General features: G+C 42.2%; 1 protein-coding gene across 3 annotated transcripts in view; it reads left to right on the forward strand.

Moving 5' to 3' along the window:
- The window catches only part of LOC133577437 (ankyrin repeat and IBR domain-containing protein 1-like), a 38,790-nt gene extending 12,857 nt beyond the window's left edge, over positions 1-25,933 (forward strand). The window contains exons 7-22 of one of the 3 annotated variants that reach the window (XM_061931284.2): positions 2,203-2,423; positions 6,407-6,495; positions 6,769-6,913; positions 8,418-8,578; positions 10,320-10,408; positions 10,468-10,598; positions 10,664-10,798; positions 10,858-10,944; positions 15,440-15,506; positions 15,771-15,916; positions 15,981-16,159; positions 16,275-16,326; positions 22,535-22,621; positions 22,686-22,815; positions 22,878-23,972; positions 24,036-25,933. In XM_061931284.2, the coding sequence (XP_061787268.2) occupies positions 2,203-2,423; positions 6,407-6,495; positions 6,769-6,913; positions 8,418-8,578; positions 10,320-10,408; positions 10,468-10,598; positions 10,664-10,798; positions 10,858-10,944; positions 15,440-15,506; positions 15,771-15,916; positions 15,981-16,159; positions 16,275-16,326; positions 22,535-22,621; positions 22,686-22,815; positions 22,878-23,968 (2,810 nt within the window). In that variant the 3' untranslated portion in view covers positions 23,969-23,972; positions 24,036-25,933. Of the gene's footprint in view, positions 1-2,202; positions 2,424-6,406; positions 6,496-6,768; positions 6,914-8,417; positions 8,579-10,319; positions 10,409-10,467; positions 10,599-10,663; positions 10,799-10,857; positions 10,945-15,439; positions 15,507-15,770; positions 15,917-15,980; positions 16,160-16,274; positions 16,327-22,534; positions 22,622-22,685; positions 22,816-22,877 lie in introns of all 3 variants that reach the window. The other 2 variants (XM_072912621.1, XM_072912622.1) reach the window with 2 other exon arrangements.
- The last annotated feature ends 370 nt before the right edge of the window (positions 25,934-26,303 follow it).

Raw genomic sequence — 26,303 nt, forward strand, 5'->3', positions numbered from 1 at the left:
CCGAGGATGTCGTTGTGGCTTGTGCAGCCCTTTGAGACACTTGTGATTTAGGGCTATATAAATAAACATTGATTGATTGATTGATTATTAATACAGTTTATAGTATTTACTTCTCCTATTATTATTACAATACAGTTTATAGTATTTACTTTTACTATTATTATTAAAACAGTTTATAGTATTTACTTCTCCTATTATTATTAATACAGTTTATAGTATTTACTTCTCCTATTATTATTAATACAGTTTATAGTATTTACTTTTACTATTATTATTAAAACAGTTTATAGTATTTACTTCTCCTATTATTATTAATACAGTTTGTAGTATTTACTTTTACTATTATTATTAATACAGTTTATAGTATTTACTTCTACTATTATTATTAATACAGTTTATTGTATTTACTTTTACTATTTTAATACAGTTTGTAGTATTTACTTCTATTATTATTAATACAGTTTATAGTATTTACTTCTATTATTAATACAGTTAGTATATATTTCTACTATTATTATTAATACAGTTTATAGTATTTACTTCTATTATTAATACAGTTTATAGTATTTACTTTTACTTTTATTAATACAGTTTATAGTATTTACTTCTATTATTATTAATATAGTTTATAGTATTTACTTCTATTATTAATACAGTTAGTATTTATTTCTACTATTATTATTAATACAGTTTATAGTATTTACTTCTATTATTAATACAGTTAGTATTTATTTCTACTATTATTATTAATACAGTTTATAGTATTTACTTTTACTTTTATTAATACAGTTTATGGTATTTACTTCTATTATTATTAACACAGTTTATAGTATTTACTTCTATTATTAATACAGTTAGTATTTATTTCTACTATTATTATTAATACAGTTTATAGTATTTACTTCTATTATTATTAATACAGTTTATAGTATTTACTTTTACTATTATTAATACATTTTTAAATACTTTCTTTTACTATTATTATTAATACAGTTTATAGTATTTACTTTTACTATTATTAATACAGTTTATAGTACTTTCTTTTACTATTATTATTAATACAGTTTATAGTATTTACTTTTACTATTATTATCAATACAGTTTATAGTATTTACTTCTATTATTATTAATACAGTTTGTAGTATTTACTTTTACTGTTATTATTAAGACAGTTCATAGTATTGACTTCTAGTATTATTATTATTATTACAGTTTATAGTATTTACTTCTATTATTAATACAGTTTATAGTATTTACTTTTACTATTATTAATACAGTTTATAGTACTTTCTTTTACTATTATTATTAATACAGTTTATAGTATTTGCTTTTACTATTATTAATACAGTTTATAGTACTTTCTTTTACTATTATTATTAATACAGTTTATAGTATTTACTTTTACTATTATTATCAATACAGTTTATAGTATTTACTTCTATTATTATTAATACAGTTTGTAGTATTTACCTTTACTGTTATTATTAAGACAGTTCATAGTATTTACTTCTACTATTATTATTAATACAATTTATAGTATTTACTTCTATTATTAATACAGTTAGTATTTACTTTTACTTTTATTAATACAGTTTATAGTATTTACTTCTATTATTAATGCAGTTTATAGTATTTACTTCTATTATTAATACAGTTAGTATTTATTTCTACTATTATTATTAATACAGTTTATAGTATTTACTTTTACTATTATTAATACAGTTTATAGTATTCTACTATTATTATTAATACAGTTTATAGTATTTACTTCTATTATTATTAATACAGTTTGTAGTATTGACTTCTACTATTATTATTAATACAGTTTGTAATATTGACTTCTATTATTAATACAGTTTATAGTATTTTACTATTATTATTATTATGATGTATTATTATTATTGTATCAAAACAATAGTTTGTAGGTCCACATACGGTCCAGGACACTGTGCTATGGGCCTAGATAAACTGTGCTATGGCCCAGGCCTAGATAAACTGTGCTATGGTCCAGGCCTAGATAAACTGTGCTATGGTCCAGGCCTAGATAAACTGTGCTATGGTCTAGGCTTAGATAAACTGTGCTATGGTCCAGGCCTAGATAAACTGTGCTATGGTCTAGGCTTAGATAAACTGTGCTATGGTCCAGGCCTAGGTAAAGGTCCTCCTGTTGTTGCACAGCTGAAATGTAAAGGTTCCTTTCAGACTGGGACAGAGAGAAGCTTCTGGAAGCCTGGATGTCTGACGCAGAGGACTGCTGCCAGCGCTCGGGGGTCACCATGCCCACCCCGCCCCCCAGCGGCTACAACGCCTGGGACACCCTGCCCTCACCACGCACCCCCAGGACCCCCCGATCACCCCTCACCCTCACCTTCACCTCGCCCACGGACAGCTGCCTGACGCCGGGGGAGGAGGGCCTGGCCACGGTGAGACACGCCTAATGTCCGCTCTGTTACCAGTGTGTCACGTGATCCTAATGTCCGCTCTGTTGGCAGTGTGTCACATGATCCTAATGTCCGCTCTGTTGGCAGTGTGTCACATGATCCTAATGTCCGCTCTGTTGGCAGTGTGTCACATGATCCTAATGTCCGCTCTGTTGGCAGTGTGTCACATGATCCTAATGTCCGCTCTGTTGGCAGTGTGTCACATGATCCTAATGTCCGCCCTGTTGGCAGTGTGTCACATGATCCTAATGTCCGCTCTGTTGGCAGTGTGTCACATGATCCTAATGTCCGCTCTGTTGGCAGTGTGTCACATGATCCTAATGTCCGCTCTGTTGGCAGTGTGTCACATGATCCTAATGTCCGCTCTGTTGGCAGTGTGTCACATGATCCTAATGTCCGCCCTGTTGGCAGTGTGTCACATGATCCTAATGTCCGCTCTGTTGGCAGTGTGTCACATGATCCTAATGTCCGCTCTGTTGGCAGTGTGTCACATGATCCTAATGTCCGCTCTGTTGGCAGTGTGTCACATGATCCTAATGTCCGCTCTGTTGGCAGTGTGTCACATGATCCTAATGTCCGCCCTGTTGGCAGTGTGTCACATGATCCTAATGTCCGCTCTGTTGGCAGTGTGTCACATGATCCTAATGTCCGCTCTGTTGGCAGTGTGTCACATGATCCTAATGTCCGCTCTGTTGGCAGTGTGTCACATGATCCTAATGTCCGCTCTGTTGGCAGTGTGTCACATGATCCTAATGTCCGCTCTGTTGGCAGTGTGTCACATGATCCTAATGTCCGCTCTGTTGGCAGTGTGTCACATGATCCTAATGTCCGCCCTGTTGGCAGTGTGTCACATGATCCTAATGTCCGCCCTGTTGGCAGTGTGTCACATGATCCTAATGTCCGCTCTGTTGGCAGTGTGTCACATGATCCTAATGTCCGCTCTGTTGGCAGTGTGTCACATGATCCTAATGTCCGCTCTGTTGGCAGTGTGTCACATGATCCTAATGTCCGCTCTGTTGGCAGTGTGTCACATGATCCTAATGTCCGCTCTGTTGGCAGTGTGTCACATGATCCTAATGTCCGCCCTGTTGGCAGTGTGTCACATGATCCTAATGTCCGCCCTGTTGGCAGTGTGTCACATGATCCTAATGTCCGCTCTGTTGGCAGTGTGTCACATGATCCTAATGTCCGCTCTGTTGGCAGTGTGTCACATGATCCTAATGTCCGCTCTGTTGGCAGTGTGTCACATGATCCTAATGTCCGCTCTGTTGGCAGTGTGTCACATGATCCTAATGTCCGCTCTGTTGGCAGTGTGTCACGTGATCCTAATGTCCGCTCTGTTGGCAGTGTGTCACATGATCCTAATGTCCGCTCTGTTGGCAGTGTGTCACATGTTCCTAATGTCCGCTCTGTTGGCAGTGTGTCACGTGATCCTAATGTCCGCTCTGTTGGCAATGTGTCACATGATCCTAATGTCCGCTCTGTTGGCAGTGTGTCACATGATCCTAATGTCCGCTCTGTTGGCAGTGTGTCACATGATTAAGGCTGAAACGACGCGTCGACGTAGTCGACGTCATCGGTTACGTAAATACGTCGACGTCGTTTTTATGCTTCGACGCGTCGCATATTTACGTCACACTACCGTCATGGCGGAGCGCAAAGCAGACGATGCGAGCGAGGGAAAAAAAGCACGCCAAAAGTCGTCAAAAGTGTGGGAGTATTTCAATAAACGGCCTAATAATGTTGTAGCGGCGAACAGCTGTCTCGTCAGCTGAAGCGCGAGCTCGCAACCGTGGCTGTTTAGCAACCAGCCAAACCCCACTTAATAAAATTATATTTTATCTTAGAGCACATCCGCATCCCTATTCACCTAGGCAACCCCAGGAAATGTATATAATTCGGCATTATTTCGGCCAGTCGGCTTATAAAATCAGAGCCGATCAGTTTACGTTCGCGCGCAGGTATAACGCGGCGCGCTCCCGTCTCATCTGCTGGTGCGCGAGCCCGGTAATTAGACCGCTGTGTCAAATCAAGGAGTACAAAAGACGCCAGCGCAGAGTGGAAAAAGGTTTAGTTCATTACAGATAACCCAGAGTTGTGCCAAAAGTATGTAAGATTTAATATTTCTCTTCGTGGGTGTGGCGCACCTGTTGCGCTGGTGAGATGGGGGGGGTTGTGTGCATGTAGCGTGCTTAGTCTGGAGGCTAAATACACACAGTGTGTTATGTAACTGTTGTTTAGTGTTGATATTCTTTGCTTAGATTGATAAATGTTGGAGCAGTTTGCTTCATCAGGAGGGTGAAGTCGCTCAATTTAAAGTGTTGGATTTAACTGTGTTGGATCATTGGCTGCTGGTGAGGGCATAGAAAAAGGGGCATTTTTCTACCAGTAGACAGCGTTTACGATTGAGTGTTTCACTGCTAAATTAATAATATATTTATATTGAATATGGATTTTAAATATGTATCTAAATAGGTGGTTAATTGGTTATGTATTTGCATATTGGGTTTTCTGCTGCGTTTATCTATTGTGTTTCTGGTGTTAAATGTATTTTATATGTATCTTGGTGCATTTATGTTGAGACCATTTATTTAAAATCTGTTTTAACTTAAAGGGAAAAGATGTGTCCATTTTCTTGCACTTGTTTAATGGTTAAGAGTTTGATAGCCTAATTAATAGTTGTAAATTATGGGATTGATCATTGATTGATTTTTTACAGCATGTTTATCTTGTGGTGTTTTGTCCTTAAAGGTTTTTCACCTACTAAAGAAGCTAAAGGCTACTAAAGACAGCTAATGACAGCTAAAGAAACTAAAGTCTACTAACACTGCTAATGACAGCTAAAAAGACTAAAGAAGAAAAAAAAGAGCTGTTTCTTCGTTGTAAAAACTGTTGCAAACTAAAGGAAAATAAAAGGAAAAAGTAACTACGGTCTGGTCTTTTGAGTGAAATCCAGAAGCCACATTGAGCATTGGTACATCCCTTCAAGTGTGGGATAAGCACAGCGAAAAAAGCAAAACACTTGACAGTTGTTGTATGCACACTGTGTCGAGCGGAAATGGCCTATCATAGCAGCACAACGGCTATGAAGGAACATTTGAAAAGAAAAAGAAAACACCCGACAGCGTTCTTGCCATCACCATCAACTAGTCAATCGTCCGCATGAGTATACGTTGTCATCATTACACAAAAACATGAATGTGTCATTTGTATCTGCGTTGTAAATTCATAAACTAAAACACTGTTTCGCTCTGAGAGGCGCGTTTGGCGTGCCTGTTCAGTGTTTACAAAGACGCGCTCCTCTTTAACGCTAACGTTAATTAGTTGTGCAAATACCTTTTACAACATTAACAGTTACATATACTATGTACAAACCAACAATTAACTTTCACTTTAATCATACTATCATTGTTGTGTTATTAAGCAAAATAAGCAATACTTTTACTTTTGTTGAAATGTTTACACTGTACACTTTTTTGTATTGGATGTTTATCTTTATTTTTGCACATTTTAAAGCAAAATAAGCAATACTTTTACTTTAGAAATGCTTATACTATTGCAGAATATTAACATTTGCACTGGATGTTTACTTTTATATTTGCACATTAAAAAGCAAATAAGCTACTTTTAATTTTGTTAAATGTTAAAAGTTTTAAATGTTTACATTGTTACAGAATATTTTGTCATGTTGTTGTCAATGTTGACTGAGTGGCCATACTTTTTTTTTTGTATATAAAAGCCATGCCTTTTGAAAAAACTGGCCAACATTTATTTTTTCATCTTCATTTTAAATAAAAAAAATAATCGGTAAAAGGAAAAATAATCTATAGATTAATCGAAAAAAAAAAAAAAAAAATCTATAGATTAACCGATTAATCGAAAAAAATAATCTATAGATTAATCGATAGAAAAATAATCGTTAGCTGCAGCCTTACACATGATCCTAATGTCCGCTCTGTTGGCAGTGTGGCATCTGCCTGTCCTCCATCTCCGTCTTCCAGGACCCCGTGGACATGTCCTGTGGCCACGACTTCTGCCGGGCCTGCTGGGAAGGGTAAGGAGAGGTCACTTTCACAGCTTGAGAAAAATGAAGAAAAACTCGTCTTATGCCAGTGCTTCTCAATTATTTGCTCCTACAGCCAATCAAAACATTTCACGCTCTAAATGAAGTGCTGGTCCAGGTTAAATGAAGTGCTGGTCCAGGTTAAATGAAGTGCTGGTCCAGGTTAAATGAAGTGCTGGTCCAGGTTAAATGAAGTGCTGGTCCAGGTTAAATGAAGTGGTGGCATTGAGTCTGTAGAGTTCAAAAGTTGTGCATCCTCCCCAGGTTCCTAAATGTGAAGATTCAAGAGGGCGACGCCCACAACATCTTCTGCCCCGCCTACGAGTGTTACCAGCTGGTGCCGGTGCACGTCATCGAGAGTGTGGTGTCCCGGGAGATGGACCAGCGCTACCTGCAGTTTGACATCAAGGTGGACTTATCTTACTTAATCATCACAGTCAATTATCATAGTTAATTAGTTAATGATGTAGTGGCCCTGGTAGAGTACATGAGGGCAAGGCTGCTCCTGATATGTACTGAGCAGTTTGAATCACCGGCTGGAGTGCCTTCCTGTCCTTAGCAGTGCAGTTTCCATACCGGACCGTGATCGAGCTGGTGAGGACACTCTCAACCTGAGAATTTTGGGTGGCAATGCCAAATGTTCTCAGCCTTCTTAGGAAGTACAGTCGCTGCTGGGCTTTCTTTATTGTTTGTTGGTGTGGGTCCCGAGGAATTTAAAGGTTTTCACCCTGTCCACCTTTGTCCCCCCCCTATGTACAGAGGTGTGTCGTGGGTACTCCTTCTCCGTGGGTCAATACTCATCTCCTTGGTCTTGTCTGTCTTGTCTTTAAGAAGGGGAACCGTAGGGTGTGTTCCAACTATCGTGGGATCACACTCCCTCAGCCTTCCCGGTAAGGTCTATTCAGGTGTACTGGAGAGGAGGCTACGCCGGATAGTCGAACCTCGGATTCAGGAGGAACAGTGTGGTTTTGGTCCTGGTCGTGGAACTGTGGACCAGCTCTATACTCTCGGAGTAAAGCAGCAGCTTTACTTTGAGCTCCTCCCGGATGGCAGAGCTTCTCACCCTATCTCTAAGGGAGAGCCCCGCCACCCGGCGGAGGAAACTCATTTCGGCCGCTTGTACCCGTGATCTTGTCCTTTCGGTCATAACCCAAAGCTCATGACCATAGGTGAGGATGGGAACGTAGATCGACCGGTAAATCGAGAGCTTTGCCTTCCGGCTCAGCTCCTTCTTCACCACAACGGACCGATACAGCGTCCGCATTACTGAAGACGCCGCACCGATCCGCCTGTCGATATCACGATCCACTCTTCCCTCACTCGTGAACAAGACTCCAAGGTACTTGAACTCCTCCACTTGGGGCAAGGTCTCCTCCCCAACCCGGAGATGGCACTCCACCCTTTTCCGGGCGAGAACCATGGACTCGGACTTGGAGGTGCTGATTCTCATCCCAGTCGCTTCACACTCTGCTGCGAACCGATCCAGCGAGAGCTGAAGATCCTGGCCAGATGAAGCCATCAGGACCACATCATGTTTAAAAAGCAGAGACCTAATCCTGCAGCCACCAAACCAGATCCCCTCAACGCCTTGACTGCGCCTAGAAATTCTGTCCATAAAAGTTCAGAACAGAATGGGTGACAAAGGGCAGCCTTGGCGGAGTCCAACCCTCACTGGAAACGTGTCCGACTTACTACCGGCAATGCGGACCAAGCTCTGGCACTGATCATACAGGGAGCGGACTGCCACAATCAGACAGTCAGATACCCCATACTCTGTAATGAGCATAAAGATCCACTAGATGGTGCTCCAGTAGAGACAAACACTTGCTGTGAAGGATGTGTAATGCAGATAGATGAGTGCCCCCACAGGACTGGAGTGGAAGTGTATTGAGTGCCATGTCTCCTTGCTGCAGGCCTTCGTGGAGAACAACCCTGCCATCCGCTGGTGTCCTGCAGCACGCTGTGAGAGGGCGGTCAGACTCAGCAGACCTGGCCCGGGAGAAAGTGACGCCCACAGCTTCCCACTGCTGCCCTCCCCCGCTGTGGACTGTGGCAAGGGTCACCTCTTCTGCTGGTACCACACCACACACTCATCATGCACACAGTGCCTTGCTCAAGGGCCAAGCTCACAGCCCTCAAACCCTCTGTGATGAATCTTATCAAACTTTATTTTAATTTTATTATGTGCTACTAAAGTAGCTAAGTTGTTTTCATGCTATGTGCTAATAAAGTAGCTAAGTTGTTTTCGTGCTCTGTGCTATTAAAGTAGCTAAGTTGTTTTCGTGCTGTGTGCTAATAAAGTAGCTAAGTTGTTTTCATGCTACGTGCTAATAAAGTAGCTAAGTTGTTTCCATGCTATGTGCTAATAAAGTAGCTAAGTTGTTTTCATGCTATGTGCTATTAATGTAGCTAAGTTGTTTTCATGCTAAGGGCTAATAAAGTAGCTAAGTTGTTTTCATACTGTGTGCTAATAAAGTAGCTAAGTTGTTTTCATGCTATGTGCTAATAAAGTAGCTAAGTTGTTTTCATGCTACGTGCTAATAAAGTAGCTAAGTTGTTTCCATGCTATGTGCTAATAAAGTAGCTAAGTTGTTTTCATGCTATGTGCTATTAATGTAGCTAAGTTGTTTTCATGCTAAGGGCTAATAAAGTAGCTAAGTTGTTTTCATACTGTGTGCTAATAAAGTAGCTAAGTTGTTTTCATGCTCTGTGCTAATAAAGTAGCTAAGTTGTTTTCGTGTTGTGTGCTAATAAAGTAGCTAAGTTGTTTTCGTGCTGTGTGCTAATAAAGTAGCTAAGTTGTTTTCGTGCTGTGTGCTAATAAAGTAGCTAAGTGGTTTTCATGATATGTGCTAATAAAGTAGCTAAGTTATTTTTGTGCTCTGTGCTATTAAAGTAGCTAAGTGGTTGTTATGTGTGTGCTAATAAAGTAGCTAAGAGGTTTCCATGCTACGTGCTAATAAAGTAGCTAAGTGGTTGTTATGTGTGTGCTAATAAAGTAGCTAAGTGGTTGTTTTGTGTGTGCTAATAAAGTAGCTAAGTGGTTTCCATGCTACGTGCTAATAAAGTAGCTAAGTGGTTTCCATGCTATGTGCTAATAAAGTAGCTAAGTGGTTTCCATGCTACGTGCTAATAAAGTAGCTAAGTGGTTTCCATGCTATGTGCTAATAAAGTAGCTAAGTGGTTGTTATGTGTGTGCTAATAAAGTAGCCAAGTTGTTTCCATGCTATGTGCTAATAAAGTAGCTAAGTGGTTGTTATGTGTGTGCTAATAAAGTAGCCAAGTTGTTTCCATGCTATGTGCTAATAAAGTAGCTAAGTGGTTGTTATGTGTGTGCTAATAATGTAGCTAAGTGGTTTCCATGCTACGTGCTAATAAAGTAGCTAAGTGGTTGTTATGTGTGTGCTAATAGAGTAGCTAAGTGGTTGTTATGTGTGTGCTAATAAAGTAGCCAAGTTGTTTCCATGCTATGTGCTAATAAAGTAGCTAAGTGGTTGTTATGTGTGTGCTAATAAAGTAGCTAAGTGGTTGTTATGTGTGTGCTAATAAAGTAGCTAAGTGGTTTCCATGCTACGTGCTAATAAAGTAGCTAAGTGGTTTCCATGCTATGTGCTAATAAAGTAGCTAAGTGGTTGTTATGTGTGTGCTAATAAAGTAGCTAAGTGGTTGTTATGTGTGTGCTAATAAAGTAGCTAAGTGGTTGTTATGTGTGTGCTAATAAAGTAGCTAAGTGGTTGTTATGTGCTAATAAAGTAGCTAAGTGGTTGTTATGTGTGTGCTAATAAAGTAGCTAAGTGGTTGTTATGTGTGTGCAGGGAGTGTCTTGGCGAGGCCCACGAGCCATGTGACTGTCACATGTGGAGGAAGTGGCTCCAGAAGGTCACGGAGATGAAGCCGGAGGAATGTAAGTTGAATTAGCGACAGGTAAGGGCAGCGTTGAGATGTGTGTGGCCCCGCCCACAGTGGCAGGTGTGGGCGAGGCCTACGAGGACGCGGCCAACTGTCTGTGGCTGCTGACCAACTCCAAGCCGTGTGCCAACTGCAAGTCCCCCATCCAGAAGAACGAGGGCTGCAACCACATGCAGTGTGCCAAGGTACTACACTTCAAGATGTGTAGCGAAGCCACTTCTTTTCTAACCGCCGAGCCGTCTCTTTGAAGTGCAAGTACGACTTCTGCTGGATCTGTCTGGAGGAGTGGAAGAAGCACAGCTCATCCACGGGAGGCTACTACCGCTGCACTCGCTACGAGGTCATCCAGCAGCTGGAGGAGCAGTCCAAGGAGATGACTGTGGAGGTAGACCCGCACACCCTCTCACACCTGGCTGCAACTTCAGGGTGTCCCTTGGTCCACAGGCGGAGAAGAAGCACAAGAGCTTCCAGGAGTTGGATCGCTTCATGCACTACTACACCAGATTCAAGAACCACGAGCACAGTTACAAGGTGGCTCTCGTCTTTCTTTTTTTTTAAATATAACTGTCAGCTTCAAACACTGATGACATCTATTAAACAAGACAAGAGGTAAGGAATTAAACCGAGACAGAATTCAATTTGAACTCAATATATTGAGGACAGTCGCCCGGACATTGTATCCTTCTACAATCTCCAGCACGCTCTGCCAAAAGATTGCACTCGTCCTTCGTTATTTGACTTTCTCCCCCCCACCTGACCACAGCTGCTTTCAGAGGGAAGTGGGTCGTAAACAGCGTTGCCTTTGGTTACCGAACAGTTCAAAAGAAGAGGTCGTAAAAGAGTTCCATAAAATAGTTCAAAAAAGAGATTGTAAAATACTTCAAAAAGAGTTCGTCTGGAAATAGGGCAGATCCTTGGTTCTCTCTGCTACTTGGGCCAGAACAACATCCTTCTGTTGATTACCATACATGAGAGAACACAGGAACACCATCTTGCTCCCCCCCCCAATTCAATTTGGACTCAATATATTGAGGACAGTATCTTTCTACAATCTTCAGCACACTCTGCCAAAAGATTGCACTCGTCCTTCGTTATTTGACTTTCTCCCCCCAACTGACCACAGCTGCTTTCAGAGGGAAGTGGGTCGTAAACAGCGTTGCCTTTGGTTACCGAACAGTTCAAAAGAAGAGGTCGTAAAAGAGTTCCATAAAATAGTTCAAAAAAGAGATTGTAAAATACTTCAAAAAGAGTTCGTCTGGAAATAGGGCAGATCCTTGGTTCTCTCTGCTACTTGGGCCAGAACAACATCCTTCTGTTGATTACCATACATGAGAGAACACAGGAACACCATCTTGCTCCCCCCCCCAATTCAATTTGGACTCAATATATTGAGGACAGTATCTTTCTACAATCTTCAGCACACTCTGCCAAAAGATTGCACTCGTCCTTCGTTATTTGACTTTCTCCCCCCAACTGACCACAGCTGCTTTCAGAGGGAAGTGGGTCGTAAACAGCGTTGCCTTTGGTTGCCGAACGGTTCAAAAGAAGAGGTCGTAAAATAGTTCAAAAAAGAGTTTGTAAAATACTTCAAAAAGAGTTCGTCTGGAAATAGGGCAGATCCTTGGTTCTCTCTGCTACTTGGGCCAGAACAACATCCTTCTGTTGATTACCATACATGAGAGAACACAGGAACACCATCTTGCCCCCCCCCCCCCCCCCCAATTCAATTTGGACTCAATATATTGAGGACAGTCGCCCGGACATTGTATCCTTCTACAATCTCCAGCACGCTCTGCCAAAAGATTGCACTCCTCCTTCGTTATTTGACTTTCTCCCCCCCACCTGACCACAGCTGCTTTCAGAGGGAAGTGGGTCGTAAACAGCGTTGCCTTTGGTTACCGAACAGTTCAAAAGAAGAGGTCGTAAAAGAGTTCCATAAAATAGTTCAAAAAAGAGATTGTAAAATACTTCAAAAAGAGTTCGTCTGGAAATAGGGCAGATCCTTGGTTCTCTCTGCTACTTGGGCCAGAACAACATCCTTCTGTTGATTACCATACATGAGAGAACACAGGAACACCATCTTGCTCCCCCCCCAATTCAATTTGGACTCAATATATTGAGGACAGTATCTTTCTACAATCTTCAGCACACTCTGCCAAAAGATTGCACTCGTCCTTCGTTATTTGACTTTCTCCCCCCAACTGACCACAGCTGCTTTCAGAGGGAAGTGGGTCGTAAACAGCGTTGCCTTTGGTTACCGAACAGCTCAAAAGAAGAGGTCGTAAAATAGTTCAAAAAGAGTTTGTCTGGAAATAGGGCAGATCCTTGGTTCTCTCTGCTACTTGGGCCAGAACAACATCCTTCTGTTGATTACCATACATGAGAGAACACAGGAACACCATCTTGCTCCCCCCCCCAATTCAATTTGGACTCAATATATTGAGGACAGTCGCCCGGACATTGTATCCTTCTACAATCTCCAGCACGCTCTGCCAAAAGATTGCACTCCTCCTTCGTTATTTGACTTTCTCCCCCCCACCTGACCACAGCTGCTTTCAGAGGGAAGTGGGTCGTAAACAGCGTTGCCTTTGGTTGCCGAACGGTTCAAAAGAAGAGGTCGTAAAATAGTTCAAAAAAGAGTTTGTAAAATACTTCAAAAAGAGTTCGTCTGGAAATAGGGCAGATCCTTGGTTCTCTCTGCTACTTGGGCCAGAACAACATCCTTCTGTTGATTACCATACATGAGAGAGAACACAGGAACACCATCTTGCTCCCCCCCCCCCCCCAATTCAATTTGGACTCAATATATTGAGGACAGTATCTTTCTACAATCTTCAGCACACTCTGCCAAAAGATTGCACTCGTCCTTCGTTATTTGACTTTCTCCCCCCACCTGACCACAGCTGCTTTCAGAGGGAAGTGGGTCGTAAACAGCGTTGCCTTTGGTTGCCGAACAGTTCAAAAGAAGAGGTCGTAAAATAGTTCAAAAAGAGTTCCATAAAATAGTTCAAAAAAGAGTTCGTCTGGAAATAGGGCAGATCCTTGGTTCTCTCTGCTACTTGGGCCAGAACAACATCCTTCTGTTGATTATCATACATGAGAGAACACAGGAACACCATCTTGCTCCCCGCCCCCCCCACAATTCAATTTGGACTCAATATATTGAGGACAGTCGCCCGGACATTGTATCCTTCTACAATCTTCAGCACGCTCTGCCAAAAGATTGCACTCCTCCTTCGTTATTTGACTTTCTCCCCCCACCTGACCACAGCTGCTTTCAGAGGGAAGTGGGTCGTAAACAGCGTTGCCTTTGGTTGCCGAACAGTTCAAAAGAAGAGGTCGTAAAAGAGTTCCATAAAATAGTTCAAAAAAGAGATTGTAAAATACTTCAAAAAGAGTTCGTCTGGAAATAGGGCAGATCCTTGGTTCTCTCTGCTACTTGGGCCAGAACAACATCCTTCTGTTGATTACCATACATGAGAGAACACAGGAACACCATCTTGCTCCCCCCACCCCCCAATTCAATTTGGACTCAATATATTGAGGACAGTATCTTTCTACAATCTTCAGCACACTCTGCCAAAAGATTGCACTCGTCCTTCGTTATTTGACTTTCTCCCCCCACCTGACCACAGCTGCTTTCAGAGGGAAGTGGGTCGTAAACAGCGTTGCCTTTGGTTACCGAACAGTTCAAAAGAAGAGGTCGTAAAATAGTTCAAAAAGAGTTCCATAAAATAGTTCAAAAAAGAGTTTGTAAAATACTTCAAAAAGAGTTCGTCTGGAAATAGGGCAGATCCTTGGTTCCCCCCCCCCCCCCCCCCCCCCCCCTACACAGTGGAGTTTTCTGAGCCTTACTCTTGGTAGGTTTCAAAGACAGCCTTTTGTCTTCTTGTGAGGAACACAATGTAATACAACGTTGTTGTGATCATTTAGAAAGAATGATTGTAACAATAACTATTACAGTCTGTCATTTATAAAGAGAAGATGACATAAAAAAGGAGAGAGGAGCAAGGCAGGAAGTCCTCAAGCTCAAACAGGAAGTGGGAGAGTAGGTGACCACGCAGGTCTGAACAAGTCCTGGGCCGTAACCATAGAAACATGCTGTTACTTACTGGACTTCTCACTTCCTGTATGTGTCCCTTTACTTTTGTCTTCTCACTTCCTGTATGTGTCCCTTTACTTTTGTCTTCTCACTTCCTGTATGTGTCCCTTTACTTTTGTCCACATGTCTTCTCACTTCCTGTATGTGTCCCTTTACTTTTGTCCACGTCTTCTCACTTCCTGTATGTGTCCCTTTACTTTTGTCCACATGTCTTCTCACTTCCTGTATGTGTCCCTTTACTTTTGTCTTTTCACTTCCTGTATGTGTCCCTTTACTTTTGTCCACATGTCTTCTCACTTCCTGTATGTGTCCCTTTACTTTTGTCCACATGTCTTCTCACTTCCTGTATGTGTCCCTTTACTTTTGTCTTCTCACTTCCTGTATGTGTCCCTTTACTTTTGTCCACATGTCTTCTCACTTCCTGTATGTGTCCCTTTACTTTTGTCTTCTCACTTCCTGTATGTGTCCCTTTACTTTTGTCCACATGTCTTCTCACTTCCTGTATGTGTCCCTTTACTTTTGTCTTCTCACTTCCTGTATGTGTCCCTTTACTTTTGTCTTCTCACTTCCTGTATGTGTCCCTTTACTTTTGTCTTCTCACTTCCTGTATGTGTCCCTTTACTTTTGTCTTCTCACTTCCTGTATGTGTCCCTTTACTTTTGTCTTCTCACTTCCTGTTTGTGTCCCTTTACTTTTGTCTTCTCACTTCCTGTATGTGTCCCTTTACTTTTGTCTTCTCACTTCCTGTATGTGTCCCTTTACTTTTGTCTTCTCACTTCCTGTATGTGTCCCTTTACTTTTGTCTTCTCACTTCCTGTATGTGTCCCTTTACTTTTGTCCACATGTCTTCTCACTTCCTGTATGTGTCCCTTTACTTTTGTCTTCTCACTTCCTGTATGTGTTCCTTTACTTTTGTCTTCTCAGCTGGAGCAAAAACTGCTGAAGACAGCAAAGGAGAAGATGGAGCAGCTGAGCAGAGCCTTCATTAGCCGTGAGTACACTGATATCACCTTCTTTACTGCAGTGTGATATCATGTGCGATACGAGCAGTCCTGCAGCGTGTTTACGTCTATGATATCATGTGCGATACGAGCAGTCCTGCGGCGTGTTTACTTGTGTGTGATATCATGTGCGATACGAGCAGTCCTGCGGCGTGTTTACTTGTGTGTGATATCATGTGCGATACGAGCAGTCCTGCAGCGTGTTTACTTGTGTGTGATATGATGTGCGATACAAGCGGTGCGTGTATGTGCAGGTGAGGGCGTGACCCCTGACACAGGCTTCATGGAGGACGGTGTGAGCGAGCTGCTGAAGACTCGGCGTGTGCTGAAGTGTTCCTACCCGTACGGCTTCTTCCTGCAGCAGGGCAGCACCCAGAAGGAGATCTTTGAACTCATGCAGGTATGGCGCACCTTGCACCTGCACCTGGGCCCCGCCCACCCTCAAGGTGTGTGTGCGCCGGCAGACGGACCTGGAGATGGTGGTGGAGGACCTGGCGCAGAAGGTGAACCGCTCCTACCTGAGGACGCCGCGCCACAAGATGGTCAGCGCCGCTCGCCTGGTCCAGCAGAAGAGGCAGGAGTTCCTGGCCTCCGTCGCCCGCGGTGTGGCGCCTAATGACTCACCTGAGCTGCCCCGCAGGAGGTAAGGACGGGAAGTGTGTCACCAGGAAGTGTGTCACCAGGAAGTGTGTCACCAGGAAGTGTGTCACCAGGAAGTGTGTCACCAGGAAGTGTGTCACCGCTCTTGTTGCTTGCAGTTATCCTGGAGGATCCTGGGACTGGGAGTACTTGAACTTCACTTCCCCCGAGGTACAACTGGACCTCTTCTACCACCTGATGAAGTACTACATTACACACATACAAGTACTCTGAGAGTACAAGTCAGTACTACATTACACACATACAAGTACTCTTGATAGTACAAGTCAGTACTACATTACACCCATACAAGTACTCTGAGAGTACAAGTCAGTACTACATTACACACATACAAGTACTCTGAGAGTACAAGTCAGTACTACATTACACCCATACCAGTACTCTGATAGTACAAGTCAGTACTATATTACACACATACAAGTACTCTGATAGTACAGGTGAGTGTATGTATATAATAAGTATTGTAGTATTAGTACTCTGATAGAACAGGTGAGTGTGTCTATATAATAAGTATTGTAGTATAAGTACTCTGATAGAACAGGTGAGTGTATCTATATAATAAGTATTGTAGTATTAGTACTCTGAGAGTACAGGTGAGTGTGTCTATATAATAAGTATTGTAGTATAAGTACTCTGATAGAACAGGTGAGTGTATCTATATAATAAGTATTGTAGTATTAGTACTCTGATAGAACAGTTGAGTGTATCTATATAATAATTATTGTAGTATAAGTACTTTGATAGTACAGGTGAGTGTATCTATATAATAAGTATTGTAGTATTAGTACTCTGATAGTACAGTTGAGTGTATCTATATAATAAGTATTGTAGTATTAGTACTCTGATAGTACAGGTGAGTGTATCTATATAATAAGTATTGTAGTATAAGTACTTTGATAGTACAGGTGAGTGTTTCTATATAATAAGTATTGTAGTATTAGTACTTTGATAGTACAGGTGAGTGTATCTATATAATAAGTATTGTAGTATAAGTACTTTGATAGTACAGGTGAGTGTATCTATATAATAAGTATTGTAGTATTAGTACTCTGATAGTACAGTTGAGTGTATCTATATAATAAGTATTGTAGTATTAGTACTCTGATAGTACAGGTGAGTGTATCTATATAATAAGTATTGTAGTATAAGTACTTTGATAGTACAGGTGAGTGTTTCTATATAATAAGTATTGTAGTATTAGTACTTTGATAGTACAGGTGAGTGTATCTATATAATAAGTATTGTAGTATTAGTACTCTGATAGTACAGTTGAGTGTATCTATATAATAAGTATTGTAGTATAAGTACTCTGATAGTACAGGTGAGTGTATCTATATAATAAGTATTGTAGTATTAGTACTCTGATAGTACAGGTGAGTGTTTCTATATAATAAGTATTATAGTATTAGTACTCTGATAGTACAGGTGAGTGTTTCTATATAATAAGTATTATAGTATTAGTACTCTGATAGTACAGGTGAGTGTATCTATATAATAAGTATTGTAGTATTAGTACTCTGATAGTACAGGTGAGTGTATCTATATAATAAGTATTGTAGTATAAGTACTCTGATAGAACAGTTGAGTGTATCTATATAATAAGTATTGTAGTATTAGTACTTTGATAGTACAGGTGAGTGTATCTATATAATAAGTATTTTAGTATAAGTACTTTGATAGTACAGGTGAGTGTATCTATATAATAAGTATTGTAGTATAAGTACTTTGATAGTACAGGTGAGTGTATCTATATAATAAGTATTGTAGTATAAGTACTCTGATAGAACAGTTGAGTGTATCTATATAATAAGTATTGTAGTATTAGTACTTTGATAGTACAGGTGAGTGTATCTATATAATAAGTATTTTAGTATAAGTACTTTGATAGTACAGGTGAGTGTATCTATATAATAAGTATTGTAGTATTAGTACTTTGATAGTACAGGTGAGTGTATCTATATAATAAGTATTGTAGTATTAGTACTTTGATAGTACAGGTGAGTGTATCTATATAATAAGTATTGTAGTATAAGTACTCTGATAGAACAGTTGAGTGTATCTATATAATAAGTATTGTAGTATTAGTACTTTGATAGTACAGGTGAGTGTATCTATATAATAAGTATTGTAGTATAAGTACTCTGATAGTACAGGTGAGTGTATCTATATAATAAGTATTGTAGTATTAGTACTTTGATAGTACAGTTGAGTGTATCTATATAATAAGTATTGTAGTATAAGTACTTTGATAGTACAGGTGAGTGTATCTATACTATAAGTATTGTAGTATAAGTACTTTGATAGAGTATCCATAGTATCAATGGGGGGTGTAAGATATGGCTGATAACGGGATCACAGTATCAGTGTTGTGTATCGGTCCATATAGAGAATTATTGATATTTTTTAACGAGCAGGAGACAAATACTTGAAGTATGTGACTACTTCCTGGTTTCAGGTGATAGTCTAGTCCAGTTAATGATGTACTTGATGATACTTGAACTATGTGACTACTTCATAAAAGTACTTCCTGCTTCCAGTTAGGCTGATGTTTATTTATTTATTTATTACACATCATTACGCACAATTACACATTATTATGCATTATTGCACATTATTACGTATTATTACACATTATTACACATTACTTATTACACATTATTACGTATTATTACACATTACTTATTACACATTATTACTCATTATTACACATTATTATGTATTATTACACATTATTACGTATTATTACACATTACTTATTACACATTATTACTCATTATTACACATTATTATGTATTATTACACATTATTACGTATTATTACGTATTATTACACATTACTTATTACACATTATTACTCATTATTACACATTATTACGTATTATTGCACATTATTACGTATTATTACACATTACTTATTACACATTATTACTCATTATTACACATTATTATGTATTATTACACATTATTACGTATTATTACACATTACTTATTACACATTATTACTCATTATTACACATTATTACGTATTATTACACATTACTTATTATACATTATTACGTATTATTACACATTACTTATTACACATTATTATGTATTATTACACATTACTTATTACACATTATTACGTATTACGCATTATTATTCATTATTACTCATTATTACACTATTACACATTATCACACATTACGCATTATTACACTATTACACATTACATATTATTACACATTACTTATTACACATTATTACTCATTATTACACATTATTATGTATTATTACACATTATTACGTATTATTACACATTACTTATTACACATTATTACTCATTATTACACATTATTATGTATTATTACACATTATTACGTATTATTACGTATTATTACACATTACTTATTACACATTATTACTCATTATTACACATTATTACGTATTATTGCACATTATTACGTATTATTACACATTACTTATTACACATTATTACACATTATTACGTATTATTACACATTACTTATTACACATTATTACGTATTATTACACATTACTTATTACACATTATTACACATTACTTATTACACATTATTACACATTATTACGTATTATTACGTATTATTACACATTACTTATTATACATTATTACGTATTATTACACATTACTTATTACACATTATGTATTATTACACATTACTTATTACACATTATTACGTATTACGCATTATTATTCATTATTACTCATTATTACACTATTACACATTATCACACATTACGCATTATTACACTATTACACATTGCGTATTATTACGCATTACTTATTACGCATTATTACGTATTATTACACATTATTACGTATATTACACATTACTTATTACACATTATTACTCATTATTACACATTATTACGTATTACACATTACGTATTATTACACATTATTAGGCTATATTACACATTACGTATTATTACGTATTATTACACATTATTAGGCTATATTACACATTACGTATTATTACGTATTATTACACATTATTAGGCTATATTACACATTACGTATTATTACGTATTATTACACATTATTACGTATTATTACGCATTATTACACATTATTAGGCTATATGACACATTACGTATTATTACACACTATTATGCACTACTACACACTATTACGTATTATTACACATTACGTATTATTACACATTATTACACATTATTACGTATTATTACACATTACGTATTATTACATATTATTACGCATTATTATGCAATAGTACACATTATTACGTATATTATTACACATTATTATGCAATATTACGCATTAGTGAATTATATTTATATAGCACTTTTTCTCTAGTGACTCAAAGCGCTTTACATAGTGAAACTCAATCTGTAAGTTCCGTTTAAAGCAGTGTGGGTGACACTGGGAGCAGGTGGGTAATGTGGGTGACACTGGGAGCAGGTGGGTAATGTGGGTGACACTGGGAGCAGGTGGGTAATGTGGGTGACACTGGGAGCAGGTGGGTAATGTGGGTGACACTGGGAGCAGGTGGGTGGAACTGGGAGCAGGTGGGTAATGTGGGTGACACTGGGAGCAGGTGGGTAATGTGGGTGGAACAGGGAGCAGGTGGGTAATGTGGGTGACACTGGGAGCAGGTGGGTAATGTGGGTGGCACTGGGAGCAGGTGGGTAATGTGGGTGACACTGGGAGCAGGTGGGTAATGTGGGTGGAACAGGGAGCAGGTGGGTAATGTGGGTGACACTGGGAGCAGGTGGGTAATGTGGGTGCACTGGGAGCAGGTGGGTAATGTGGGTGACACTGGGAGCAGGTGGGTAATGTGGGTGCACTGGGAGCAGGTGGGTAATGTGGGTGACACTGGGAGCAGGTGGGTAATGTGGGTGCACTGGGAGCAGGTGGGTAATGTGGGTGCACTGGGAGCAGGTGGGTAATGTGGGTGACACTGGGAGCAGGTGGGTAATGTGGGTGACACTGGGAGCAGGTGGGTAATGTGGGTGGCACTGGGAGCAGGTGGGTAATGTGGGTGACACTGGGAGCAGGTGGGTAATGTGGGTGCACTGGGAGCAGGTGGGTAATGTGGGTGACACTGGGAGCAGGTGGGTAATGTGGGTGGAACAGGGAGCAGGTGGGTAATGTGGGTGACACTGGGAGAAGGTGGGTAATGTGGGTGACACTGGGAGCAGGTGGGTAATGTGGGTGACACTGGGAGCAGGTGGGTAATGTGGGTGCACTGGGAGCAGGTGGGTAATGTGGGTGACACTGGGAGCAGGTGGGTAATGTGGGTGCACTGGGAGCAGGTGGGTAATGTGGGTGACACTGGGAGCAGGTGGGTAATGTGGGTGACACTGGGAGCAGGTGGGTAATGTGGGTGGCACTGGGAGCAGGTGGGTAATGTGGGTGGCACTGGGAGCAGGTGGGTAATGTGGGTGGAACTGGGAGAAGGTGGGTAATGTGGGTGACACTGGGAGCAGGTGGGTAATGTGGGTGACACTGGGAGCAGGTGGGTAATGTGGGTGGCACTGGGAGCAGGTGGGTAATGTGGGTGACACTGGGAGCAGGTGGGTAATGTGGGTGACACTGGGAGCAGGTGGGTAATGTGGGTGGCACTGGGAGCAGGTGGGTAATGTGGGTGGAACTGGGAGCAGGTGGGTAATGTGGGTGGCACTGGGAGCAGGTGGGTAATGTGGGTGGCACTGGGAGCAGGTGGGTAATGTGGGTGACACTGGGAGCAGGTGGGTAATGTGGGTGGCACTGGGAGCAGGTGGGTAATGTGGGTGGCACTGGGAGCAGGTGGGTAATGTGGGTGGAACTGGGAGAAGGTGGGTAATGTGGGTGACACTGGGAGCAGGTGGGTAATGTGGGTGACACTGGGAGCAGGTGGGTAATGTGGGTGGCACTGGGAGCAGGTGGGTAATGTGGGTGACACTGGGAGCAGGTGGGTAATGTGGGTGACACTGGGAGCAGGTGGGTAATGTGGGTGGCACTGGGAGCAGGTGGGTAATGTGGGTGGAACTGGGAGCAGGTGGGTAATGTGGGTGGCACTGGGAGCAGGTGGGTAATGTGGGTGGCACTGGGAGCAGGTGGGTAATGTGGGTGACACTGGGAGCAGGTGGGTAATGTGGGTGGAACTGGGAGCAGGTGGGTAATGTGGGTGGCACTGGGAGCAGGTGGGTAATGTGGGTGACACTGGGAGCAGGTGGGTAATGTGGGTGACACTGGGAGCAGGTGGGTAATGTGGGTGACACTCAGAGCAGGTGGGTAATGTGTCTTGCCCAAGGACACAACGGCAGTGACTAGGATGGCGGAAGCGTACGTCATGCTGAGCTGCTGGCTCTCACCATCTCGCAATCATTTCAGGCGGGGAGCCGTCACTCGCTGCCAGGACCGGGACCGGGACCAGGACCAGGACCGGGACCAGGAGACCCACGAGAGAGATCATCACAGGTGTTTTCTTCCACCATCGTTGTGTTTAGGTGACGTGCGTGACCAACTTGTGCGTCCCGTACAGGACTTGGCTGACATTCAGTACCGTCGACGGCACCGGGCGCGGCGCCGGGGCGACGTGCTGAACGTGCACCACCACCTGCGGAGCAGCAGCAACACGCCAGAGAGCAGCAGGCGCAGCGACGGCAGCACGGGTAAGAACACCTGACTGACACCCACCTGACCACACCTGACTCTGTCCGCCTCCGCCCGGCAGATGGTGCGGAGAGGAGCGAGGGCCGCAGGAGAGCGCTGGGCTCCCTGGAGGACGACGACCCCAACATCCTGCTGGCCATCCAGCTGTCCCTGCAGGAGGCACGGTGGGAGCGGGGCCCGGGCGGGAGGGCGGCGCTTGAGCAAAAGGACCCGGACGACGTCAACCTGCACTCCCTCAACAGCGACAGAGCCAGAGGCCCTTCCTTTCCCCCGCGCCCCCCCAACAGGACAGACTCCGCCTCCCAGCCCCTGCTGCCGTCCACCTGCCTCCCCCTGCCCCCTCCGCCTCCCCCGCTCAGCGCCGAGCTGCTGAAACTGGGAGACAGCCTTAAGACACTCGGTGCCGCGCTTTACCACCCCGGCGGCCACGCCCACGGTGCTCTCTGCCGCCCTGACGTAGGCCATGGAGAATATCCTCCCGGCGAGGCCTCCCCTCAGAGTCACTGCCACACGAGCATGCGTCCGCCCGAGGCCGAGCACACTGCCCAAAACAAACAGGAAGAAGCGGACCAGCGTCCAAAGGCACCCAACCCCCCTGCCCGCTTGTGCCTCCCTTCTCCGGAGTCGGAGTCAGAGCTGCTGCTGCTCTCTCCGGTCATCCCACCGGGGGGCCCCTTCACCCCCAGTGACCCTGAGAGTCTGGAGCCCCTGGACCCCACAGCCAGTGCCCAGCTACTGGACAACATCATGGCCTGGTTCAACCACAACATCACCCCCCAGAACAACCCCCAGAGCCTGGCACTCATCCCCTCGCCGCCCACCACCGAAACAGACTCCTCCCCAGACACACTCACCGAGAGCCTGGCCTCAAGGAGCGCCGCCCTGGCCCAGCAGCCCCCGGAGGGCGTGCCCTCGGAGGACTCCTGTCCCAGCAGACCCAGCACCCTGGAGTTGGACAGCGGAACGCCCCGCGGGGCCACGCGGGAGGACGAGGCAGCGGCGGGCGACGGGTGTGTGGCGGGAACGTCACCGCAACACAGGAACAATCTCACGCCCTCACCACCGGCCTCGGAAAGAGACTTGGACCTGGTGCTCCAGTCGGAGGAGGACCAGTCGCCTGTGGAATGGGAGGAGGAAATCCACTTGGTGTGAGAAGGTGTTTCCTGTCGTAGGGAACCTGAAGTCTTCAACATGACTCCTCTTCTGCTTCCTGTTCCAGACCAGTGGTTCCTGTTCCAGACCACTGGTTCCTGTTCCAGACCAGTGGTTCCTGTTCCAGACCACTGGTTCCTGTTCCAGACCAGTGGTTCCTGTTCCAGACCACTGGTTCCTGTTCCAGACCAGTGGTTCCTGTTCCAGACCAGTGGTTCCTGTTCCAGACCACTGCTTCCTGTTCCAGACCAGTGGTTCCTGTTCCAGACCACTGGTTCCTGTTCCAGACCAGTGGTTCATGTTCCAGACCAGTGGTTCCTGTTCCAGACCAGTGGTTCCTGTTCCAGACCACTGCTTCCTGTTCCAGACCAGTGGTTCCTGTTCCAGACCACTGGTTCCTGTTCCAGACCAGGGGTGTCCAAACATGCTCAATACAACATAGGTCAATCAATACATGCTAATGTACGCCACTTTGCCCTAAATGGCGCATTTTCCAGCATAAAAATGTCTAAATGAGGTGAAAATAGTAAGCTGATGTTAGCATGCTAATTTTAACATGCTAACATTAACATGCTAACTTTATTTATCCAATTTTACAGCTGAACACCTCAGAGGCATATGACTTGGAGCTTGACACATGTTAACTGTTAGCATGCTAACATTAGCATTCTAGCATGCTAACTAGTTTAGCCATTCAAACACCAAAGCGTTATATAACTTGGTACTTAACACATTCAAACTGTGAACATGCTAAAGTTAGCATGTTAGGATTATTACATTAACATGCAAACTTTTTTTGAGCCAATTTTACTGCCATACACCTAAGTTATATAACTTGATGCTTGACACATTCAAACTGTTAGCATGCTAAAATGCTAACATTAGCATGCTAACTTTTGCCAACCAATTTTACACCCGAACACCTCAATTTCACATAATTTTGAACCTGACACATGCTAACTGCTAGCATGCTAATTTTCTTTTAGCCATGAGACTTGGCACTTGACACATGCTAACTGTCAGCATTTCAACATTAGCATTCTAGCACGATCTTTTTTTTTTAGCCAACTTTGCAGGCTAATACCTCAATTTCACATAACTTCGAACTTGATCTATGCTAACTGTTAGCGTGTGAGAAGGCTAACATTAGCATGCTAACAGTTAGCATGTATCAGGTTCAAAGTTGCATGAAATTGAGGTGTTTGGTGGCAAAACAGTTGGCGTGCGAGAAGGCTAACGTTAGCATGTTGACTGTTTTGCCTCCGAACACCTCAATTTCACATGATTTTGAACCTGACACATGCTAACTGTTAGCATGCTAATTTTCTTGTAGCCATGAGACTTGGCACTTGACACATGCTAACTGTTAGCATTTCAACATTAGCATTCTAGCACGATCATTTTTTTAGCCAACTTTGCAGGCTAATACCTCAATTTCACATAACTTTGAACTTGATCTATGCTAACTGCTAGCGTGTGAGAAGGCTAACATTAGCATTTCAACATTAGCATTCTAGCACGATCATTTTTTTAGCCAACTTTGCAGGCTAATACCTCAATTTCACATAACTTCGAACTTGATCTATGCTAACTGTTAGCGTGTGAGAAGGCTAACATTAGCATGCTAACAGTTAGCATGTATCAGGTTCAAAGTTACATGAAATTGAGGTGTTTGGTGCCAAAACAGTTGGCGTGCGAGAAGGCTAACGTTAGCATGTTGACTGTTTTGCCTCCGAACACCTCAATTTCACATGATTTTGAACCTGACACATGCTAACTGTTAGCATGCTAACTTTCTTGTAGCCATGAGACTTGGCACTTGACACATGCTAACTGTTAGCATTTCAACATTAGCATTCTAGCACGATCATTTTTTTTTTGCCAACTTTGCAGGCTAATACCTCAATTTCACATAACTTCGAACTTGATCTATGCTAACTGTTAGCGTGTGAGAAGGCTAACAGTTAGCATGTATCAGGTTCAAAGTTACATGAAATTGAGGTGTTTGGTGGCAAAACAGTTGGCGTGCGAGAAGGCTAACGTTAGCATGTTGACTGTTTTGCCACCGAACACCTCAATTTCATATAACTTTGAACCTGATACATGCTAACTGTTAGCACGCTAACGTTAGCATTGAAGTTTGACTTGCGCATTTCTCACAAAATTGCATATTCTGGGTTTTTTGTGCAATGTTGGAATGTGGAAGGTTTGAATCTAAAAAATCAGGCAGCACCTTGGACACCCCTGGTGGTGCACTTCCTGCTGATTGCCTGCAGGCAGGAAGTTGCAGCTGAAAAAAAGGAAACATCACTTTTGACTTTTTCTGTTCTGGGGC

The sequence above is a fragment of the Nerophis lumbriciformis genome, linkage group LG37, assembly GCF_033978685.3.
Source record: "Nerophis lumbriciformis linkage group LG37, RoL_Nlum_v2.1, whole genome shotgun sequence".
NCBI classification, from domain to species: Eukaryota; Metazoa; Chordata; class Actinopteri; order Syngnathiformes; family Syngnathidae; genus Nerophis; species Nerophis lumbriciformis.